This window comes from Alligator sinensis, unplaced genomic scaffold (assembly GCF_000455745.1).
Source record: "Alligator sinensis unplaced genomic scaffold, ASM45574v1 scaffold574_1, whole genome shotgun sequence".
NCBI classification, from domain to species: Eukaryota; Metazoa; Chordata; order Crocodylia; family Alligatoridae; genus Alligator; species Alligator sinensis.
Window position 1 is genome coordinate 920,078 of NW_005842106.1, and position 15,640 is coordinate 935,717.

The 15,640-nt window shown below is 40.4% G+C and overlaps 1 protein-coding gene across 2 annotated transcripts in view; it reads left to right on the plus strand.

Annotated features, from left to right (window-relative positions):
* The window catches only part of LOC102385029 (ADP-ribosylation factor-like protein 8A), a 32,917-nt gene extending 18,549 nt beyond the window's left edge, over positions 1 to 14,368 (plus strand). For both annotated transcript variants that reach the window (XM_025205170.1, XM_025205169.1), the window contains exons 3-7: positions 5,646 to 5,719; positions 6,966 to 7,059; positions 9,417 to 9,484; positions 11,795 to 11,865; positions 13,978 to 14,368. In XM_025205170.1, coding sequence (XP_025060955.1) covers positions 5,646 to 5,719; positions 6,966 to 7,059; positions 9,417 to 9,484; positions 11,795 to 11,865; positions 13,978 to 14,027 — 357 coding nt within the window. In that variant the 3' untranslated portion in view covers positions 14,028 to 14,368. The remainder of the gene's footprint in view (positions 1 to 5,645; positions 5,720 to 6,965; positions 7,060 to 9,416; positions 9,485 to 11,794; positions 11,866 to 13,977) is intronic.
* The last annotated feature ends 1,272 nt before the right edge of the window (positions 14,369 to 15,640 follow it).

The window sequence follows — 15,640 nt, forward strand, 5'->3', positions numbered from 1 at the left end:
CCCCCCCCCCCCCCCCCGATTCTTAGATAATAAACCTGAATTTCCCCTAATGCAGATTCTATTGTGATAGATAAACAGTAACTGGTTGTTATTGCCTTTGCCTTGAGCTTTCTACAAAATAGCTTCATATATTATTTCAGGTATTAAGGCATCTAGGATCTCAGTAGAATGTCTAGCCAATTTGCAGTAAGATGCTGTCTGATATTGCTAGGCATAAGTTGTCCTGTTGGCAAGAATGCTAGAGATTTCAGTATGATCGTGGCATTTTATAGGGATTTGGTCCCTTTTTGTGGAGTTTAGGGTTTCTTTCACCGTTCCTTAGGATTTAAAGGGTTTTTTTCAGTTAACAGTATTTTTGAAATTCCTTCTGGTTGCAGAGAGAACCATTCTGACTGAAAGTGCATGTGTTTGTCTGGAGGCAGAAACTTAGAGTAGTATTGAGAAAAAAGACGATCCTTTTCCTTCCTGGAACCTTCCCATTATCTGTCAGACATGCCCGCAGTAAGCACTTATCAAAAACCAATGAGTGCATCAATGAGTCCCTAATCTGTCTGTAACCCACAGCTGTCAAAACCCTTCAACATGCCTCCAGCTGTTTCCCTGCTCAGCTGCTACAACTTTCCTGTGCATGAAAGGATATAGAAAGCTTAGGAAAAAATCTTATATCCATATAAAATCTAGATATTGAACAAAAGGCATAGATTTTTGAAAAATTAGAAGTAACAAACAAGAATAAGAACACCAACAGGAAAGTGACTCTAAAATGTATGGATTACCCTATCTTACCAATTGAAACATTGGTGTAATGTACTGTACTGCCATTAAGAATATAAAAGAGTCCATACATGCTAAGAATTAAACACACAAGAATACATTCAAAATTATAGCAACTCCTTAATGTGACTTTAAATCTCCTCTTTAGCCTCTCACCACCTAGAAATGTAGTGTGAAAGAAGCTTCTTCCCTGGTTCATTTTGGGCATCCTTCAGGGCATTTCCTATATTTTCAGTTGAGCTGGTCAACTCAGGATACAATTGCCTTCAAAGTGTTATGAACATTCAAATCATGAGGGGCCTATGGAGTGTGCAGTAGTAACTTAAAGTTTAAGCTTTTTTTTAAAGATCTCCTAGACATTGATTTAAACTTTTCATACCTGGGTATATCCCCTGCTATTAAGTCATGACTTCCCTCCGCTGTTAATACATCTCATATATATATTTTCCCTATACAGTAAATACTGTGCACAAAAATAAATGATGTACCAAGCATGTAAGATACAGACTAGAATATTATTCCAAATCCCATGTTGTTCCCCTCCTAGGGGCATGTTATATACTTATTTACCAGCAGTTCCATTGTTTTGATTGTAGGATGTATGTAAGAGACCTCATAAAAGACCTAGCTCAGTGGTAGGTTTTATAAAAGCATAGGAAAGATGCTATAAGTATTAACACTTTTTACGTATTATTTTAATTTGGCAAAAAGAGATACAGAAAGCAGTTCAGACAGCATTCATTTTTTTCTAATTTATCAGTTTTAACTCATTTTTTTTCCCTTCTGCAGATGACTTCAGTGCCTCAGACTCTAGATTAAATGGTTTCCAGATCCCATCAAATATGTTTGTTCTATTTTGCATCTTGTATGTCTTTTCTTAATGGTTAGTTATCAGGTTTATGGAGAAAACAGTCATCCGCACTTGGAGATGACCTATCTTGTCACCATTTCAGAATGACTCTTTCTGCTAATTAACATAATACTCATCCAGGGTTTAGCTGAAGAAATATCCCATAGCTGAAACCTATTGTATCATTGGAAAGGCACGGCCTGTAGCACTAGAAAACCATCCTGTAGCCTGTTCCAGTTTTCAAAAAGAACTAATTGCTGTACCTAGTTTTATAACATCTACTTTTAGCACTAGTTTCCCCCTCCTCCTTCCTTTTATTCTAAGCCTGTTGGGAAAATAGCTTCCCCCCGCCCCCAAACAGATGTGTACCAGATGGTAAGGGATATTTTCAAGGTCTTCATGACTTACTGTGATCATTAGCTCTGGCGTGAAGTTTGTTATCTAAATAATATTGAACTGTGTACCCATCCCTTGTCATGCTTTATAAATAAATAGTTTATTTTCTTAAGATTTTCTGAAGCATTTCCCTCAAATGTCAGAGGGAATAATAATTGGTATAAATTACTGTATTTAATGTGTAAAATTTTCAGTCTTATAGGGGGGACTATATTATGTTAGAAAGAGCAGTAAGATAACAATTGGGGAATGATTTTAATGGTGAATTGGGAAATTTGCCTTTCTCAAATATGAAATCAATGTGTTGAAAATGAGAAATGAATAGATGAACATGATCTATGAACGATGGTATAAAAAGCAGTCTCTGTTAGTTGGAAAAGACTTAATCCGAAGGATGTATTAAGTTGTACTCCTTTATGTGTATACTTATCACTGTGGCACCTTAAATATGAATGGATTTGGGAAAAAATAAATATGAAACATCTTTTGAGGAAAGGCATACTCTTTTGATATCATATTTTATTTCCAAATGCATTTTGAGCTACAATGAATACACCTGCTACTTTTGAGAGAGCTCTTCTTACATTGATACCATATTCTGCCTAAAATAAGAACTAACTACTAGAGAACAAATGCATTTCTTTGGTTGATTTTTCAGTACTTATCATTATTTTAATAGGTATTTCACTTGTAATATAATGTTTGTTTTCTTGCGTCTCTGAGCTCCTCATATGTGACCACGTTATTTAAATCCTTATAGTGATACTTCATTCTCAGCGCAGTTTTGGCTCAAAATGACTTAATAAACATTAGGGCTAAATTCCACATGGATATAACTCACCAGTACATTAACCAAACCAGAATAAATTACTGGAATGCAGAAAACTAAAAGCCTGCTTTAGATTGGTCCCATAGGCATCTAAATGGGACCTAGATAGAATTTAGGCACTTAAGGTACATTAAGTGATCCAAAATAACTCTTACATATTTACATTTATTTAGTACCCACATTTTAGATCTCAAAATCCCTATGTGCCTAGGCTTCTCTTCATGCAGAGAAATACTCTAGTTTGAGTACTTATTTTTGTCTAAGTTCCATTGCAGTTCAGCTAAGAGAGATCACTGTGCTTAATGCATGCCATCAACATTGTTTAACAGCAGCCATGCTGACTAACTCAAAAGTGCTCTTGATGGTGCCACCAGCTCTATTTTATATGATACCACACCATTGAGGAACATTTACCATTCAGGTTTATTTTTTATTTTTGTCTAATGGTTCTTAATGTAAATGCATAAACTGTTCAGGGTGGGGAGGGGGTAAACAGAGTACTTCTTTGTCCTGGCTGAGTGCTCATAGAATCATAGAAAAGGGACCACAGGAGGTCATTTAGTCCAACTGTCTGCTCAAAGCAGGACCATCCCCAGCTATTTTATCCCAGCCAAAGCTTTGTCCAGCTGGGTCTTAAAAACCTCCAAGGATGGAGACTCCACCACCTGTCTGGGTAACCTGTTCTAGTACTTTACTGCCCTCCAGTAGATTACAGATTCAGGCTCACTTGCTTGTCCTCCTTTACCTTCAAAACTCTTGTATTTTCAGCTGCTTATTAGTCCAGTTTTAATGGGGGTCATGTGTACAATGTCCTCAGCTAGACTAGTATCTTGCTTGGTGATTTAGAGTACTTTCCTAGGAAGTGGGAGATGCAAGTTCTGCAGGCTGAAGGCCCATGAGCCAGGTCTCCCAAGGTTTGGGTGAGTGCTCTAACTACTAGACTATCAAAATAGTAACTATTAAAAGGTGGTCAGCATCACTTCATATCGCAAGTCCTGCTTCTATAGGCACCTACCCTAAGAAGAGGACCCTTTGGACCCCACGCTGACAGTTGCCCGTATCTTTGTGTAGACACACCTCATACTGAGTTCAGTCTCCCTGACTTAGCTTTGGAGGCACCTGTCTCTCCACATTCGCTCTATAGGGAGCCAAGGTACCTATCTCTGTTTCTCTGAATCTCCCTCTTGGGGCTAAGCAGCTAAGTTTTAAGAAAGGTGGAGACTTAATTGGAGGTGCCTAGCTTAACAAAGCGTGTCTACACTGTCATTTAGTCACCCCAGACACAGTCTGTAGTCAAAACCTGGAGCTATCTATATTGAAAACCTCTTAGTTGCCCCCTGGAAGCAATCCAGTCAGCATCTGGAAGCTGTCACGGACCATGTCCAGACAAGCATGGCCATGCAGCACATAACACTGCAGACACATCTGTGGCACTACATACCACACATTCAGATGTTCTCTGTGCTGCAAAGGAGCAAAACAGGGTTGGGGGAATCCCCAGGCAAAAAAAAACATTGCACCTGGGGGCAATGTACGCTGATCAGAATTGGAGCCTGGCTGGCTGGAGCCACTTTCCAGCTGCTGGCCAGGCTCCACATGGCAGAATCGCTGCTGCTGTAGCCCTTGAAGACCCCCAGGTAAGGCTGCTGGGGCCAGCACAGTGCTGGTCCCAGCCTCCCCTACCCCACTTGGGGTAACCTGCCGCATGCCAGAGGGCATGTGGCACAAGTGTTCCCTGGGAACAACTAGCGGTGGCACAAAGTGCACCACTGGTAGTTGCCCCAAGGAACCAAACATTCATGCACATGTGGATGCAGCCATGAGCATCATGGTCCAAGTTAAGCTTCCCCATAGCCAACACCTCTCTGCTTTGTGTTCAGAACTCATCTGAACATCACAAACACAGGCAACCTACCAGCACCTGGCTTCTGTCTGTACGGTAAGCTGTTTTTACTGCCAGCAATCAAAGCCAAGCACAGGAGAAGGAACAAGTAGTAGGTCGAATGATTCCTAGAAGGGCAGTACCCTTAAGCAGAGTCCTTCTAAGAATCAGTCTGCCCACTTTTTGTCTTCCATGTTTGGCAAGCAGCTGAAGCAAAGTAATACAAACATGGAAGGACAGCTTATGTGTCTTGGTCTACTTAAGGATGACCCTTACTATTGATCCAAAATAGGAGTCTAAACATAGTCTAAGGGGATATTTTGGATGTTTATCTAATATCCCAGGCCTGTAAACATGTTGTTAAGTAGCAGTTTTGATGAAATGAGTGATTAAGTTTTTGAATATGAGTGAGCAAGGCAAAGTGATTGTTTTAAACTATTAATTTATGAAGTAGAAGACACACACATTCAACTTTTTTTTCCCTTTTGGTTTTAAGTTCAGATCTTATCACTGAGATTGTTACTTAAATTTTGCAGTCAACCCATTTTCTTTCTGGTGTTGATGATCTAGACCTTCATGTTGTTAAACAGTTCTCCAGTGAGCAAATCTGAAGGCTATTGAGATACTAGAGATAATCATATTAAGCTGTCTTTATTTTGGTTTACACTCCTTCCCACTCAACTTTTTTTCTGTCTCCTTTGATTTTCTTTTTTTATACCACTGGAAAATTAATGTATTCTCTCCTTTGGTTTCCTTAACCCTACTACAAACCCTACTATTAAGAATGTTGTAACTTCTTAATATGACTATGGTGCTATGTCCTGATAGTAAAGTTTAAATTTAAGTGAGAAATCTCTGTCCTTATTATCCAGGTACACAGAGTAATGAAGGGTGCTTATATTTCTGGTTTCCAGGTTTGGGACATTGGAGGACAACCAAGGTTTCGAAGCATGTGGGAACGCTATTGCAGAGGAGTCAATGCAGTTGTGTAAGCTTGCTTGTGTATCTCTTAAAGATATGATTAAATATAGTCTTTTAATATTGATTCATTTAACTTTCAGGCCACTCTATCTCCATAATTTGTCTCCTCCATGTATATGATAGCATCCTGGCATGGTAAAGTGTTAAGCTTATTGTGGAAAGTTTAATATAAAGAGGAAGCTTAAAATGTGGAGTAGTCCTTTTCAGAAGCTGATAAACCCAGGGAATTCTCTGGTTTAGGAAGTAGAACTCCATAGAAGTATGATTTTAGACACTAACATGAACATCATTTGGGTAAAGTTGAGACCGTTTTGCTTAACGTAGTGATTCTTGTTCATATACTGTTGCCAAATTTAGGTGGGGGGGGGGATGAGGATTTTTTCTGTCATTGTTCATTGAAAATGATATTAAAGTATTAGAATCATACATAATTATAGAAACTGGGGCTTTGATCCAGAGCTCTTTAAAATCTATGGTCTTTAAATAGATTTTGAATCAAGTCCTGGATTGAGAAAGCCTGCTTAATTATTCATTTGGTCCCCTAACTTACAGGGTTATTCCTTACTCTTCAAATATTCTTGGAGATCCCCACTATCACATACATATTTTTCCAAGAGTGTCATGACATGTATCCGTTTGCCTATTATTGTTTAGTGGGTGGCATTACTTTATGGCAGGGGCAGGCACTTATTATGGGCAGAGGGCTGCTTACTGAGTTTTGGCAAGCCATCAAGGGCCACATGACAGGCAGCCAGGGACAGATAAATATTAATTTTCTAAATTTTTTAGGGCCCCCATGGGCCGGATAGAATGGCCTGGTGGCATCCAGCCTACAGGCCACATTTTGCCCACCCCTGCTTTATGGTAATAGAGAATAATACTGCACTTCTGCCAGCTGAGAAGAGTATTAAAAATTCTCTATTAATTTGTTTAGATCTGGCAAGTGATTCAGTAATAACATCTGGCGCACACATGGAATATTTTACATGTCCAGCATCCCTTGTAAGAGATCAGTTACATTTTCCAGAAGGTTTCCAGCTGATGTCTGTTTCTGCTGGGTTGTTTTGGTTGTGTTTTTTTTTTTTTTTGTCGGTGGGGTTACATATTCTTAATTACATGATTTTTACTCTCCAAGGATATTATAAAATAAAATGATCAGTGAAAGAGCAACATATCTGATGCATTTAAAATATTTTTAAAATACAGCTTTCTGTGTGCAGTAGGAAAATTATAAGTAATGATTTCACGTTTAGTTACATGGTGGATGCAGCAGACTTAGAAAAAGTGGAAGCTTCAAAAAATGAACTGCACAACTTAATAGACAAGCCACAATTGCATGGAATCCCAGTAAGTGACTGCATTTTTGTATTGATCTCATGTTAATGTTGACCTATGTATAGCCTACACTCAGTAAATTTCAGTGAGAATTAAGTGTCTGACTCCTTCAGGCTCTTTTGAAAATACCAGCCTTGCAGTGCTCAACATACTTGTTATGAAAATTGTTGTGATAGTTTTATACAAGGGTGTGCAACTTATCCTGTAATATCTGTATCACATTTATATGTTTTCCAGTGTAAGGGTCGAGTTAGATTTGAACCAAATTAATTTCATGTAAGGCATTACCAGATGGTGATAACTGAGCCTAGTCTTATAAGGTAAGCCAAAGAAACTGCGAATTTGAAGAACCTCTGTGACTATCATGAAGATCCTGTCACTCAGTGAGAGAGGCAGGTGATTAGGATCATGGGAAATGTAGTTCCGTCAGGGATGCTGGCCTAATGGAAAGAATTGGGAAATAGTCCTCCAGCTACAATTTCCATGAAGCAGTGCTGCCTAGTAAGGAAATTCACTCAAGTCAAGTTATAGTTTAGCTGCTTTAAGCCTGCATCAACCATGGCTAGTAAGATTTTTTTACATATTGTGCTTCTGGCATGAAATTTACTAAAATTTAACCAAAGTTGCTGAAATTGTAGTCTCAGTGCTAACTTTGAGTAAAAACTAGTGTTGGGAACCCTTGACCTAGTGACCCAGATGTTAGTGACAAAATCTTAATATGGATAAGATGCATCTTTGGGGGAATTGGCAGGCTTTGAATGTCAAGTAGTCCTTTGCTTCTACAGGTTACAGGAGATTTGGGTGCATTCTGCCAAATCAGAATATAAAAACCTGAAAAAAAATGCAAAAGTAAATCTGTTCTCCTACAGGAACTTGAGTTTGGTAAAGAACAGCGTGAACCGCTGAAATACCCTTTAGTCATTAGGGAGGTGGAATGAAATGTTGTTTTAATAAAAGTAATGAGCACTTTTAGCATAGGTTATTTTCAGCTTTAGATCATCCTTCAGTCTTGGTACTCAGCAAATGAAGGCACAGCCCTATCCCACAGCCACTGTTACAGGAAGGAGAATGGATGGCCAGAGCCATCACAACTATTGGCCCGGCCCCTACAAGTATTGCCTGGCTCCTGGGTGTTTTCTTTAGGCACGTACTTTCAGCTAAGTAAGGTCAGTGACATATGAAAGGGCTATCAAAAGAAGAGCCAGCTGGGAGGGATAGACAGGTGACTAATCATTACTGAAAGTAATGTGTGTCAGACCCGAGTATTCTGATCTTTCTACCTCCTGATGCAATAAGAATTCAGGAGATCACTGACCTTAACTTCAAAGGCTCACAGCATATTATTGTGGCAATAGGCACCAATTAGGAGAGTGGTGGCAGGTCTAGTCAAGATGCACAGACAAAAAGCTAGGAGTTTTTCACATACTGTTTTGCCTCTCCTATTTACCTTTTCTGTCTCCTCCCCTCATTCTCATTAGGTAGTTAAGTTGTTAGCAGTGTATACTTGAAGTCAGCTTAATTTTGTGTGTTTTAGAATTCACTTGACCCAGCCAAATCATCATGGTCGTTTTCAAGTTGCAGTTATGTGGTTTTCTTTTTTAGCTATTATTTTATAGAAATTAACTAGTCTTGTTCTCTTTATTTATTATACTTATTCTTGGCATTATAGATTTGAAGGTAGCTTTATTAAGTTGACAAAGATTACTAATGAATTTTAATATGTTAAAGATCCATGGTGGCTGTAAAGTAATGTTGACTTTAACTCACAACTGAGATGCACATTAAAAGCAATAGTGCAACCATAATTTCAAAGACAGCGTCCATCTCTGACTTAGAATACAGTTATCTAATGTTAAGTTATAACATACACTGGGTATTCTTTACACTAATGGGAGCCATCATTTTTGGCAGATGTAGTACAAGTAACCCCACATTCTCCCAGAGTGTCACTTTTGCCTCCTTCCCCTTCTAGATCTGCTCTGTTATCTGCTCCCTACCCTCTATTCTCACCCAATCTGCTGCTCTGCTTTCTGCTCCCTACTCTCTATGCTCTGCTTCATCTGTTGCTGCTCTTTCTATGTGGGATAAGGAGAGAGGGGAAAAATGAACCACAGGCTGCTATTTGGGTGCTCCCTTTTTAGAGTGCTTATTTTGAAACACTTTAAAATGGCAGGTGGGACTTCAGCACTGTGAGATACTTTATGGTGTCTCCAGTCTTATGCTCTAAATTAAAAGTTATTTTTGCAAATGTAGCTTACCATGTCTTAAATAATTAGGTGTAAAAGGTAAGGGAGTGAACCCTTTGATTGTAGATTCTTAAAAGTAAATGACAAAGTTTATGTGTCTTGAAAATGCATTATTTCTCTTAGGTGTTAGTCCTTGGAAATAAAAGAGATCTTCCAGGTGCACTGGATGAAAAGCAGCTAATTGAGAAATTGTAAGTAGCTGGCCTATCTAAAAAATTGGTGTACTCTGAAAATCAGTTTTCCAAAAAAATAAAAATAATTTTTGTGTTTCAAATAATTCAGTTCAGGGCAGTAACTAGCTGTGACCAGATTTCATTTCGTGTCTCAGATTCTCCACTTTTGACTGTACTGACATCTAACACAGCAATCTTGTTTAATAGTTCAACAAAGCAGTGTCAGATTTTTCTTTATTATTGTTTTAGTCACATAAATTGTTTCAGATATCCTATTCTCCCATCAGTGAGGATGTAACTATTGTAAAGAATAATGTTCTCACTTGCACTATCCAGAGTGTATTGTAGTGGCAGTTTTATGCTTGACTGGCATTAAAATAGAATCATTTGAAACTATTGTCTGTAAATTTAAGCAACTCAATTATTTTTGGCATGCAACCAAAGTACATATTTCTGGATTACCGAAATTGCTTCAATTAATACATTTGGTAATAGCAATCTCCTTTTGTACAAAAGAGTCCAGTAGTAATTTTGCCTAATATATTTCTGTGCATCAGACCACATCACTTCAAGCATTGGGATGTAGCACACATGCATGGGAGGATGGGCAATTTGGGGGACTGGGTAGCAGATCCAGTCACTCCCTTTCAACATGCCAGAACATGTAAAGCTGGGGTTCGCAATCCTGGGTTCCATCTGCACCAGCAAGTTGAAAGCTATGTACAGTGTAGTCTTGCCTGGTGCTACCTGCCACAGGGCTCTGCAAATGCCAGGTGGGAAGTGGGGGGAGTTAATGTGGAACACCTGTAGGTGGTCTATATTGTGCTTTAATTTGAATTTGTGGCACATTAAAGCTGTGCTACGCAGCCTTATGTTGATAGTACAGCTTTAAGCTAACCAGTGTGGGGGAGGTCAGCAGCTCTTTGCACATGGACACCAAAAGCTGCACTATGCAGCCCAGTGCTGGGCTGCATGACGCAGCTTTAAACTTGCCTCAGAATTGCCAGCACGGGGGAGCACATTGACTTGAAAGGACTGGGCGTGTGATGGGATCTCAGGAATCATCCCAGATCCCAAAAATTGCATGTCCCACCATGCCAGATCGCAAACCTCTGGCATGGCAAGATTTGGACACTTGGGATCCAGGATAAAATTCTTCAGATCCCATTGCAGATTTAAATTAACTTCTGCCAGGGCTGGCAAAGTCTGGCAAGCACCCCTTGTCCACGTCACTGTAGCCAGTTTCAATGGAGACCCCAGGAGCGGCAGGGCTGTGATAGCATGGGACCAGGGTTTCCATGGAGACTGGATCCAGCAGCTCTAACAGGGCAGGGAGCTGCTCTGGGGCCAGGATGTTGTGGTTGTGACAGAGTGGTTGAAGCCAGGGCAGAGCTGTGATTCACTGGCCACACACCCCAGGGAGGCGTGTGCAGGCAACGGATCACAGCTCTGCCCCAGCTCCGGACCATGCTGTCACCGCTGCAGGATCCCAGCCCTGGCACCGGAGCAGCTCCCTGCTCAGCCGTGCGCCGTGCCAGTGCTGCTGGGGCTCGTCTCCATGGAAACCCTGGCCCTGTGCTGTTATGGCCCTGCTGCTCCTGGGGTCTCCATGGAAACCAGCTGCAATGACATGGGCAGGAACTACTGGGAAATGGATTCCAGCCACCAGCTGGATCCAACATTTTGCCCACCCCTGCTTTAGATCCTCCTATGTAAAATGAGGAAAATATAACTTCTCTGTTTCACAAAATGACAACATCAGAACTTGTGAAATGCTCAGAAACAGTGGTAGTGGAGGCCATATGAGATGTAGTCTCCCTCACCACACACAGTTGTATTAACAGATATATCAGAATCTTATTTCAGCCACCTTAATTCTCAATAGAGTAAACTTAGCATGATGTGGGAAACCTCTCTGGAGTTAATATTGTGCTTCTTTAAATTTAGTTTTAAAATGTTACAATTCATAAAAGCATTTTTTCTGATACAAGAAAATGAAAAGAGACATTTTAAAGAGAGGGTCTCATCTCCCAGTTGCTAATAACAATATCAATTGGATGCCTATTTTTTCTAATTTGCCCTATTACACTGGCTTAATCAGAAATCTGAGTTTTGATGTAATGACTTTACAGCCTTTTAAATCTCTAGGACTTTAAAAAATTCACTTACAGGGAGCAATAGTAAATTTCTGAAGTTGCGTATCAGAGGTTAGAATTTGGCCCTCTGAATACAAAATAGCAAGCATGTAATTAAATGGATTGTGTGGAAAATGCTTCGGTCAGGTTTTGTGGAGTAATAAAACTACTTAATGGAATTTTCTTTCTATAGAAACCTTTCAGCCATTCAAGACCGAGAGATCTGCTGCTATTCTATTTCCTGTAAAGAGAAGGATAACATAGGTAAGCACACAATTTTTACAGTGCCTTCTGTATGTGACATGTTGAGATTTTCAAAAATTTTAATGAGGATTGAGCATCCAATTCCTTTAGGTGCCAACAGAAGGCGACAGTGGCTTGAGGAGGACAGAATCAAATTGCATTTAGGCCCCCTCTACCTGTTAAAGGTATTCTGCAGTTAACTGGTTAATTGTGCAATTACATCGAGACCAGCTACAAGTGCAAAGTAGCTATGACACCATAAAAACCTCCAACCAGCTATAAAGTTAGATTTTGAAAACGTATACTAATGTTATAGTTGGTTGATATCAAGCTTTAATTTGCACGTGTAGCAGGGTGTATCCTGCAGCTGGGACCCCCGTCTGCTGTGCGCTCCCAGCCACGGAGGTGCACCATGCTTAGCTGTGGCTGGCAGTCCAGCAACTGCCAGAGACTCTCAGCTTCACCAGCTGCAGACTCTGGGTCCCAGAAGTACCCCATAGAGTCTAAAAATTGCAGAGGAGCTTCAAGCCATGGAGGCACCCCAGACACCCCTATGACTGGGAGATGCAGCTGCTACAATCTCCTAGCCTTAGGGGTGTGTGAAACCCCTGGGGTAGGGAGATCACTACTACAGCAGTCTCCCTACCCCAGGGGTTTCTTGCATCCTGGTGTGGGGGAATCATACCAGCAGCAATCTCCCAGCCACAGGAGGAGCACGGGGTGCCCCTGTAGCTGGGGTCCCCTAGGCTAAGGCTACACCCAGCTGAGAGAGCTTGCTTCTTGCTAGTTCAGAGGCATCCCAGGATCAAGCTCCCCATGCACTAGCAATAAGGCGCAGTGGGATCTAATATGTGATTCCACACTCGTGCCTCCTGGCATGCACGTGTGTCATGGCAGGAGGTGCAGTTATGTATATTGTACATTAGGTCCCATTGCGCTTTTACTTGGGTGTGTAGAGGGGGCCCTAGGAACCTAAAAGTGGCTTAAGTGCCTTAGAGGTGAAATAGGATTTAGGCCTCAGTGTGCACTGAATTGAGAGGTGGCTTGTTCCATTTTGAAAGTGAAGACAAGGCATAACTGACTTCCTCTGTGGTGTTAGCTAGTAGCATTTCTATTTAGAATCTGAGTATTTGATTCTGCCTTGATTAACTACAGTCCAAAATCCCTTTGTGTCTCCATCCATATTATTAATGACCTTTAAAGAATGAAGCCATCTCATCGTCATATCCTTACTGAATTTAAATCCCTAGGCTCCTGCCCTTGTTTACATATACCCTTGTCAGTCAGTCAGTCTCCACCAGCTGTCTTCCTAGGTGCTATATCCTGTTGTCTTTTTCTGTCATTCTCCACTAACCATAACCTTTCTCACCTGTTGACTTGTTACCTGTATGCTGGTTTTTTACAGTTTAGAGCAGTGTAGGGATACCCAAGCTAACTCTAAGTATGCTAGCTTGAGTGCTGTAAACCATCGAGCTGTAGTAGCAGTCCAGGTGCTTTACCTGGACTGCTACTAGTACCCCAGCTCTCTTGCTTGGCGCTAGCTCAGGTATCGCTACGTAGTAGCCGCATCTACATGAGTGGTAGACTGTGCAGTTGGTATTTGCTTATGCTTTTGCTACTGCACAGTAGTTTTGCTAGACAGTAAATGTGTGGTGATAATACTGGTCAGTAGTAATGAATAAGAAAGCTTACAATATTAGCTTTCTTGATTGCTCCAAATCTAGCTTTCAGTCTGTTTGCAGTACCAGGCCGGTTTTCTTGTTGTTTAATGACCAGCTCTTCAACACTGATCATGGATTCCTGCCTCAGTTGTGATTTCTAGTCGCACTTATTTAATTCCTGTCTGGACTTTACAGTTCTCTTTTTATATTCATTTTAAATCTTTGCTTTTTACAACTGTATCTGCTCTATGACTTAAAGGACTTCATTTTCCAGGTTGTCAGTTATCACTTTTCATAAGCACTAAATCCATGTAATTAAAACAGAACAAAATAAAAATCCAGCCCTGAAGTAAATTTCATTTCTAAATGACTAGACACTATAACATTTTGGGCTTTTTATTACAGTGATCTACTAACAATCTCTTATGCCTTAATAATGTTAAAAAATTGTCTGTTTTTTTTATTCTTGCAGACATAACATTACAATGGCTTATTCAGCACTCCAAATCAAGACAGTGTTGAAGAAAGCTTTTCCTGAAAATACTTTTCTTTCGAAATCATGCTGATCCTCAGCTGCTATACACTACTGAAAGGATAAAAGCAAAACTGCATACTACCAGGACTCACCTTGACCAGATTCATTAACAAAACAAAACAAAAAAAAAACTTCAGTGAATTAGGGCCTTTAAAAATAAATCCAGATTTTGTCTGTCTGTGAGATTCCTACATGCCTTAATATGGGACTGAAAAAAATTAGTACTTTTTCTGAGCTGAAATGTTTTGAGTTTATGCATGTGAATTGTCAAATATTTAGTAACACTTTTTTTAATTTGAAGCTGAATAAACTGCTCGGTTGAAACTGATGTGACTGAAGTTTCTGCAGAAATGATACAAATACTGGCACAATATTTTTAGAGTCAGGGCTAGTTCTGCTAACACCTATGTAGGATTTAGGTAAAATTTAAGCAAGGCCCAACTGCAATAGCAGTGCAATGAACAGTAGCCACAAAATATATTAGGTGCCATGTATACATTTGGTACTTCTGTTTTGGACTGCATGATTGCCTAGTCATCTATAGATCTTGAAGATATTCAGAAGATATCCAGTTTGAGCCCCTAGGTGACTAACTTCTGCCTAAATTTCATTGTGATAGTTTGGTGCTAGGGAGGTTCATATCCAGGTCCAATCCCAGAGCCTCCCAAACTATTAGGTGTTCTAGAAGCCTGCCGAACAGCAGCAACATTAAGGTGAGTACAACATGCAGCATCCATAGTCACAAAAAATTGGCCAGTTATGGTGCTGATATCCATTATGTTCATACTATCCTGGCTAGCGCACTTATGGGATACCTGGGGTTATAGTCCATCTTTAAAGCATGAGAGACGCCATGCTGAGTAAGACCACAGTGGTACAGAATGGATGAAAAGAGAATGGATGAAAAGAGAGAGTATTTATGCCAGGTCTATCAAGACTCATCTGTCCCCTGTCCTTATTTTCCTTCAACTTCCAGCACTTAAGAGACTTAGTCCTAATTTGGAGCTTGCATCCATAACTATAATAGTTAATACCTGCTTATAGACCCATCATACAAGAATCTTAAATTGGTTAAACTGTCAGCTTCTAGAACATCTTGTGACAAAAATTTCTATAGATGAATTGCGTGTTGTGTGACAAATAATTTCCTTTTGTTAGTTTAAACCTGCTTCCTAATAATTTCCTTCTGAATCCCTTAGTTCTGGTATTGTGAGAAATGGCAAATCCCTATTTTCTTTTTCCACACCATTTATTATGGATCATGTAATCGTGGCACCAGTGACACGGCTTGGAGCGCTCCCAGCCGGGTCATGAGGCGCTAAAAGGTCTGGGGGTACAGGTGGTGTTTTCTTCAATCCTCCCAGTCTTGGGCTATGGGCTGAGGAGGGAGAGGAGGATCCAGGTAGTTAACCAAAGACTGCAGCGCTGGTGTCATCGGGAAGGCTTTGGCTTCCGTGACCACAGCCTGCTCTTTGGTGAGAGAAGCAGCGAGCTGCTGGGAAGAGATGGCCTCCACCTGTCTCCACTGGGGAGGAGGCTTTTCTCAGCCAGACTGGCTGACCTGCTCCCTTGGGCTTTAAACTAAGCCCACTAGGGGATG